The sequence below is a fragment of the Prionailurus viverrinus genome, chromosome D3 (assembly GCF_022837055.1).
Source record: "Prionailurus viverrinus isolate Anna chromosome D3, UM_Priviv_1.0, whole genome shotgun sequence".
Lineage (NCBI taxonomy): Eukaryota > Metazoa > Chordata > Mammalia > Carnivora > Felidae > Prionailurus > Prionailurus viverrinus.
In genome coordinates, this window is record NC_062572.1 from 85,833,371 (window position 1) to 85,842,123 (window position 8,753).

The 8,753-nt window shown below is 48.8% G+C and overlaps 1 protein-coding gene across 1 annotated transcript; it reads right to left on the reverse strand.

The window, feature by feature from the left end:
- Positions 1–229: 229 nt before the first annotated feature.
- Positions 230–8,079, reverse strand: DSEL (dermatan sulfate epimerase like). Its single transcript, XM_047828656.1, has 2 exons — positions 7,746–8,079; positions 230–6,922 (listed from the first exon to the last, which is right to left on the reverse strand). Exon 2 carries the CDS (start codon positions 6,034–6,036, stop codon positions 2,398–2,400), a length of 3,639 nt encoding a protein of 1,212 aa, XP_047684612.1. The 5' UTR covers positions 6,037–6,922; positions 7,746–8,079; the 3' UTR covers positions 230–2,397.
- Positions 8,080–8,753: the final 674 nt, after the last annotated feature.

Here is an 8,753-nt window from a genome sequence, read left to right on the forward strand (position 1 = left end):
TGGGTGAGGACAGTGACAGGAAAAGTTCACCTTGGCATTGCTATGTGGCAGTGAAAGTTAGGACACTGTAAAGATCATTGTAGTAAGTATGTCCCTTTCTGGGGCGCCTGGGTGGCTCAGTCAGCCAAGTGTCGGACTTTGGCTCAGGTCATGATCTCTGATCTCACAGTCCGTGAGTTCGAGCCCCGCATCGGGCTCTGTGCTGACAGCTCGGAGCCTGGAGCCTGCTTCGGATTCTGTCTCCTTCTTCTCTCTGCCCCTCCCCCACGCGCACTCTGTCTCCCTGAAATATAAACAAACACTGGGGAAAAAAAATAAAATAAAATATGTCCCTTTCTTTAGCTATCAAGAACACGTTCCCATATTCATTCACAGAACCAGTCTTTTTCATTTTCCCCATCTCTCCCGATGCCCCCCACATCTTCAACCTGGTTCTTCAACCTGGTTCCCCCTGCTGCCCATGGGGGTGTTTGCACCAAGTTCAGAGGCAGTGGTACAGCTTCTGCTTTCTTCTGTGACCTGCACCCATTTGTAATTCTTACCCTGATCAGACCTGCTATTACTGGCCACCCAAAGCCTTTTCCCTGGATCTGATCTGACATCACACGTCCCGGGAACGGACAGGAGACACACAGACTATGACCAACGACAGAACGAGTGCTGTCACCCGCGCGGCAGTGTTACATGCTTGTTGCTGGTCCTGAGATAGGAAGAGTAACCTCCCTGGAGGATACCTGTGCAGACTCAGGTCTTTGGCTGCCCTCTCCACTTATATTAATATGATATTCGTTCACTTTGACATTGGAGCGAGAAAGCAGCCAGCGATGGGAAGGAAGTACATGGGGAGGGGGGAGGAGCGGTCTGTGTTCACACTCTAATGGAAGAAAACTGACAGGCCACTTAGGGTTGGCCGGGCTGTAACATATCCACAGCCTCATCACTCTGGAGGCACATTCTGACATAATAACAAACGACTGAGAAGGAACCGCTTTTATCTAGGTCAGAATGACAGACCCCCGAGTGCTCGAGAGCTTGGGGGAACCACAGTCTGAAACGTCAGGAAGACAGCAATCTGCACAGAGATTTTCTTTCATCAGGGCTGGGCACTGCCTAATGGTTTTCATCCAACGCGTTGTAATCACTCCACGGGCTTATAATGGCATGGCGTTTTGATTTCGGGGCCTACCAAAATAAAATGAACCACATCTCATGACGACTACATTTATAATAAGATGCAGATGGTAAAGGAAACAGATGCCTCTGACATCATCTCCCATTTGCCTTCAACTTTTGCAGACACTGGCAGTCTGTAAACTCATTCAAAGGGATGCAAGAGAGTCAGGCAGGTTTCCAACTCATTTCCAGCCTAAAAAAAAAAAACACTGGCAGCATGGGCATGGCTTTGAGTCGTACAGTGATCGTTCCACAAAAAGAAATCTGATTCTAAGTCTGCGTCAGGCTTTAATGCAAAATGAATCGTCAGGGGGTGGGGGTGGGGGGATCCCCACAAACGTCCGGACCTTCCACAATTAATAACCATCGACTGGTTTGCATGACAGTGACAGAAAGGACAGTGGGAGTGGTGGGATGGGAACAGCTGTAGCTCCAAGGAGGCAAAGAAGAGAAAAGAGAGTTTTAAACAGACAAGCAAGTCTAAAATACTCTCCCAGCCCTTGGTACCCAGGTTGTTCAAAGACTGACTCCTTATTACTTCTGAATAAAAAACTTAAAGGAGGCTTTTCAGGTCACTGTTTCTGACCTCTAAGAAGAAAAAAAAAATGCTCATTCTGTATTTCCATCTGTATTTTCCAGAAGGAATCCTACAGTTATGGTAGGAGGTTTCACCATTTCCCCAGTGATAGCACTGAACATTATACACAGTTAATTTTTTTTTTTTTTCTTTTTTGGTGCAAGATAAATGTGTTAGAAGATCTTTTAAAAAAGATAAGGAACTTTTGTAGTCCATCTTGAAAGCAAGAGATGCTTGGGCAAAGCAGCAATTGAAAGGCCTTTTGCAGTGTTTGAGGTTCCCATATAGATCAGCACAGTTACAGGTGAGGGAGAGAGTTCGACGAAAGCCCGGAAAATCTTCCTACCTCCCCTGCCCACCATCCCGTAACTTCCTCTGTGCCTCTGTAGCGGGAACATTGCAACAGAAAAAAAAAAAAAAAAAAAAAAAGAAAACTTCAGAAACACAGGCAAGGAAAGCAGTGACGTAAAAATAAATCCTGCGAGGCCAAACATGGTGCCTATTTTTAAAATAATCTTTGTGCAAGTAACGAACGGAACACGCGCGCGCACGCACACACGTAGTACAAGAATAAACAAACTCTTCTAGTTCACGTCCACAAACCGCGTTGGCAAGTGTTAGTGCAAATGTCTGCTGACCTGCAGCGTTCAGTCTGTAAACTTTGGATATCCTAGACGCTCCATCAGTGTCCAGCAGATGTTCTCAATCAGTCTAATTTCATCTCTAGGCAAGTTTTGTTTCCAAACATTGGTGTTAGTTGGTGATATTTCCCCTTCATAGGGAAGATAGAAAAGGTTTGTGGAGGTGGCGAACAATATTTGGTTTAAACTAGCAGGAGACAAAGGTATTCCAAGAAAGGCAAAAATCCTTTCTGTGGTTTTCTGAGGAAAATGTACAATATCTTCAAACTTGATCAGCTGGTAGCTGGCGGGCAGCAAATCCGTATTTATTCTCAGCGCTGCTGCTGTGTTTGCGAGCCACAAATGAGACAACAGGGAGACTGCATTTGACTGGGATTTTGATAATTCTTTCCTCAATGATTCGTATTCGAGAGCGTAGCCTGAATTCAAGTTACATTTGCCTTTACCTCTCTCTATCTTAAACAGTTTAGCTAAGTGCTCTGGTACATTCTTCAAAGAGTAGAGACTGGGTTTGCTACTGTACAACATTGAATAGATCCATGCCCGAGGGTCCCTCACTATGTACAATGCCCTCATAGAAGCTCCTAAGACTTCTTGAAAAAAATGGAGCTTTAAGGTCCAGCTCCCGCTGCTTAAGCTGAGCACAGGACGTGCACTTGGGTAATAGACCAGGTGTCTCCTTAAAGCCCTGATATATTCAGCATCTCTATCAAAGGTGCCTTTCATTCTACTTCTTTGTTCGGGCAGAGACTCCCTCCTTTTCAGTTTTCTTTTTTTGTCCTTATTTGCTGTGAAGTATGGGGCCAGTTTACCCCGACTGGGTTCATGCAGATGGATGTTTTGCAAATGCAGTTTTGTGTCTTGAACTAAGGACTGCAACCAGCCGCGGAGTAAACGGAAATGCACACTGTGGATGTCTGATGCCTTCCATTCACAGGCATCTACAAACGAGTCGATTTCAAATTCAGTTTCAGGAATATCAATGTAGGTTGTAGGAACTCTGATGTAGAGAAAATCACTACTGTTGAAAAAAAGTTGTTTGAGGATTTCAGCTCCTGAACCAGGAAGTGAGGTAACGACAACACTGGGAAGGTCAGTGTGGGGCCCTTCTGAAGACAAAGGCTTCGGGCTGGCCTCGGCCTCCGTCCTTGCCCATTTTGCACAGATGGGCTGCGTGCAGGTGCTCCACACATCCAGCAGCTCAATAAACCACAAGGCAACAACAAGGACTAGGATCCACCGCATTAGCTTTCTAAAAGAAAGGTAAAACCGCCACTGAAAGGTTAAAATCACCAAGCTAATGCACAAAATCAACCCAACTGCTATATTAAATTTAAATCCAAAGGGGAAAATAACCCTATCTTGTTTTATGGGCTTTGCTATCGCTTGGGTGCCCAAACCAAATCGGGTTATTTGGCCCTGATCAGCCACATTGGCAAAGCCACCAAAACCCAGGTAATCAAATCTTGTCTTCAGGTTGTGGTAGTCGGTTACAATGGACACAACATGTTCGGTATTATTGACATTGAGAGAGATCTGAAGTCCAGAATTGGAATTATCAACAAATCTGCAGCTGGAAACATTGACATATGGCCCATAAAAGACATATGCGATTCTTGTGATTGTGGATTCCATCTGAAACGTAACATTAACAAATTGAGTCCACCGTTTCTTAAATTCAGCAGCTTGCTCTGCTTCTTGTATACTAGCAATGGGACTATTGCCATGATGATCAAACCAGAACATTCTGTAGTGTGCATCCCATACATCCATCATGGCGCCATTATACCTGTTCATAAACCTATAGGGGATGTACTTAAAATCAATGTCCAGATTATGAAAGAAGGCACTGACAGATTTTATTGGGGAACCGTCCTGCCTCTCAACGTGATCAACGACGAGCAACGTTTGAGAATTTAAGAGAAGCAGAGCACGATACACGCTCTTCAGCTTCATTGCTGAAGAGTAAGCAGACACTGCTTCCCCACTCACAAATAGCATTTCGCCATGTTGGGAGGCAGTAATGATTTCCCCCGCTGCGTCACCAACCTCCTCACCGGTCCACCTGAGCCACTGGCCACACTCTCCCAGCTGACCCTCCCAGGGCTGGTTACACTGGCTCGTAGGTGATGGAGCAAATACCAGCACATTGTTGAGGTGGCTCAGCTTGGGTCCGTAGAGAGCTTCCGAAACAAACACTTGTCCATTTGGGGCAAAAGTGAATGAGTTCTGATCTGGATGTTCATGCCCTGGGTTAAAGCTTCTCCACCCGTCAATCCAGGAGTATGGCTGAAAGTGAACTATGTCGTACACGGCTCGGCCCCCCAGCTTCCCGGACTTAAAGGACACAAAGGTATTGGCCTGTGTGTTTGGCAAGCCAGCCCCATAAGTGACAACACCCCAGTTAGGGAACGTGTGCATTTTCGCAGTACCATACTCAGCAGGAGGCTGTGGGGTGAGCTGGGGATCATACCAGATGTATTCGGTGTGAAGAGTACTCCACCTCTGGGCAGTGGAGGGGACCATTGGTCCATCTTTAGGTCGGTGCCTTCTAATTTGCTGAGCTAACCAATTTCCAGCTCCATTCTTTAAGATAAACTTATCCAAAAAAACTAACTGGCTCTCTGGACCATAAAACCAATTATAATTGGAATCTGCAATACCCACAGTTCTTTGGAAGCCTGGTAAGAGGGTGGCATAATAGAACCAAAAGTGCATCTTCAACCAGTTATTATCCAAGTTGTTGATACTGAAATGGCGCTGGGCTAGAAAAACGTACTGCGTGACTGATTTAGCCGTGTAGCTTCCATAGGCCACACCTTCATCCAGAGAACCATCGACAATATGATTCAAAAGGAACATCGTCTTTTCCATCACATCTACGACGACCTGTTTCCATATGTTTGCTTTAGATCCTTTCTCTACCCCGGTCACCAAAGCCCCGGTGAGTAATGCTATCATATTAGTAGCTTGGTGATTATGGAGAAGTTGTTTGCCCCACGAACGGACCTTGGAATACTCATACATCTCCTCGGTAACAGCCCCTATTTTTTCCAGGTATTTTTGTCTTCGATGGTCATCCAATAAGTTATATAAAAAGTCAAAGGCAGTGGCAAAACCCGTTAAGGAATGGCCGACAGGCACCTCATCCCCTGGTGCATTCTCCACTAGCCAGTCTTTGTAGCCAACCATCCTGTCCATGTATTCCAAGGCAAACTCAAAGGCAACTTTGTCTTCTGGGCACAACAAACAGTACAATGCTAAAGGAGGCAGATTGTTACCATAAATTTCATTCCACTTGGCAGCAAAATCGGCATGCTTGGGTGGAGGTAGGTAGTATGTGGGGTTGGACAGCATAACTGTTACTGCACTTCTGATAGCTCTAAACAGATGCAAATGGCTCGTACGAGACTTCTGTCTCATGGCCTGGATTTCGCCAGCATCAAAATACAAACTTGGATGAAGCATACTTTTCTTCAGCTTTTGATTGGGCTTGAAATCTTGTACTTTCTGTGTCTTAAACTGATCTACATCATCTGCAAAAACTGCCCAGTCAGAGTAATTGCTCACAGATTCCTCAAAAGTAGAGAAAGCAAACATCACTAATGCTAAAAACAAGACATGTCCTGTAAACATCAACGCCATGATCCATCGGGGAGCTCCCTTCCTTAGGCATACAGGTCACACACAGTGCTCAATGTGTTTCCCATCTGCTCAGTATAAAACATACATTTAAGGCCCCGAAAAAACAAAGACTGTAAATCATATATGCTGTGAGATCCAGCTGACATTCGGTTCATTCAAAGCAAGCAGGGTTGCCAAGAAGAGAAAACGTACACTATCTGTCTGCCTGGCAGAGCTCTGCTTCCAATACAACTTCAAGGAACGTTACAACCTCTAATGTTTCCATATCGCACACCAAGCAGTGGTATAGTCAAACATACCATGAATTCAGGATTTACTTCCTTTCCGTAAATCTAACATGAGGAGTCAAAACACACATTGGGGGGGGGGGGGGGGGGGGAAGAATAATCACTCCGAAATCCAAATCAAGAAGTCGTTCCTAGGAGGGGAAACCAACACTAGTGATCCCATCACCCACGTGTACGATGCGGGTGAGGGGTGTTTGCCCGAAGGAGTCGATGAACTACTGAAATTCTTGGAGTCGACTTGGTTGTTATTCCCTTCCGCTTTTTACACTTTTGCTTTGAGATTTTTTTCTTCTTCCATTTTTGGGAAGAGAACATCCTCAACAAGTGTGCAAAGTCCCACTTGGCTTTGAAAAACTCAACCTTTCTGCCCTCATTTCAAATCTGTCCTGTTCAGGCTGGCTCATCGCCTATTATGACCCAGAGAAAGTATTCTTATATCTTCTTTTATCAGCTTCATCCGTACAATTATAAAAATCTAACCGCTTCGGCCACCTAGGTGCTTCTTTTCCAATCATGAAGTAACCACCAACTGGGAAAGAAAACTCCCCTTTCACCGAGAGTGACGGTTCTTTTCTGCTCCTTTTTCATGACACTCCTTTCTGGGGGAAGAACACAAAAAAATGCTCTGAGGCTACAGATAGGCTAGGAGTGGACATGAACTGATGATTTAAATGTTCTACAACCCCTTGACAGAAATTGTAGCAAAGCCATAAAATCTGTCCTTGAATACAATCTCAGCTCAAGTGATTCTTTTCTCTCCCCCCCCCTTATACTTTTAAATGCATGTATTAGGCTAACAATGAATGGTGGCAGGTGACAAGCACCTACGGGATGTAACTTTCCTGCAGTATTTTAGCCGTGGCTTGCTGTACACATTGAACACGTTTTAATTCAAGTGCAGTTAACACAAAGATGAGTCCTGCAATCATTCTTGTCCTTTGGGTCACAAGGGACTTTGTCCCTGGACAAAAAGCGAAAGTTGAAAGGACCTTTTTGGTCCCGGTTGAAGGGGTAGCTTTGACGGGATCAAAAGGTGCCTTTGTATGGGAAACTACCAAGATGATCACGTTTCTCCAAGGAGAAATCATATGCCCGTGAGTGGCAGTCCTGCTCCAATCGCACCTGTAGCCTCGCCTTCCATCCTTTCAAGAGGCCACGAGAGGGAGCTCGCACCCAGACTTAAGGTGCAGCTTCGCCTCTGCCCGGCTCGGCTTTGGAAGAACCGAAGCAAGTTTCAGTCTTGGACAAGTCTCCTCTCCGTAGGAAACATTAACGCTAGAGTTTCCTGAACCGCCCCGCCTGTTGCATATTTTTCATTCGCCTCCTACCAACGTGCCGCCCGCCCCCACCCTCCGCTCCCCACCCTCGACCTCTGGCTGTGGTTTGGGGATAAGCGACCCTTAAATGGCCAAGTCCGCTTACCTTCGGCAGATGGGGACGGGGTCTCCCGGCAGCGCTGGGCCCCAACGAGGAGGTGGAGAGTTCGAGAAAACTGCTCCGCACAGGGGGCCCGGCCGCGCCGTCCCCCGCAGGGCTCCCCGCGCCCCGGGCACGGGGCCCCCCCGCGCTCCAACAGGCTGCGGCCCCGCGCTGGTCCCCCGCCCAGCGCCGCGAGGACACGCCCGCCCTCGGGGAACGCCGGACGCTCCGGGCAGCCCCGCACCGCGGAAGGCAGATCCACGCGCGACGGGCACTCTCGCGGACCCCGAGTTCAGCGGAGCGCCGGCGTCCCCAGGCCGCGATGCAGCCGCGGCCGCCGTTCCTCCGTGCCAGCTCCGGCCGCGCGGCCCGGGGAAGGCGAGAGACGGCGACGCGGGCCGGGGGCGGGGCGGGAGCGAGACGGGGGCGGGGTCGGGGCGGGGCCTCAGGCCCGGGGAGGGCGTGCGATGGGGAGGCGAGCGCTGGGCGGGGCGGGAGCGAGACGGAGGCGGGGCCGGAGGCGGGGCCTCGGGACCAGGGCGGGCGAGGGACTGCGACGGGAGCCGGGGGCGGGGCGGGAACGGGACGGGGCGGGGCCTTAGAGCCAGTGGAGCCGTAGGGAGGAGATGGCGACCGAGTCTGCGGGGCGGGGGGCGTGGCGGGAACAAGGCTGGGGCGGGGACGGGGGCGGGGCCTGGGCGGAGCTGAACGCCCCATCCCCGGTACCCTTCGCCGAGTTGGTGGGTTCTCCGGGCGCGAGAATTCCCGGCTGCGGCGGGCAATCTGAGCCGAGGAGGGGGACATTTAGAAGCGCAAGTGTCTGAAGACCTCGCCGTGCTGACTGGGTCCTGCTGATATTTACCCTCTGGTTTTCGGGGGGAGGACTGCTGTAACCGGGCTGCGGGTGGGAGGGAGACAGGACTTTCTGGGCAGGATTACAAATGACCTAGGAGAAGCGGGACCGGAGGGACAACGCTGTAGGATGTCAGGAATTAGCCTTAGGAAGAGCAG

Bases quoted from the DNA above. Each gene is read 5' to 3' on its own strand.
- DSEL (XM_047828656.1), bottom strand. From the start codon at position 6,036: ATGGCGTTGATGTTTACAGGACATGTCTTGTTTTTAGCATTAGTGATG.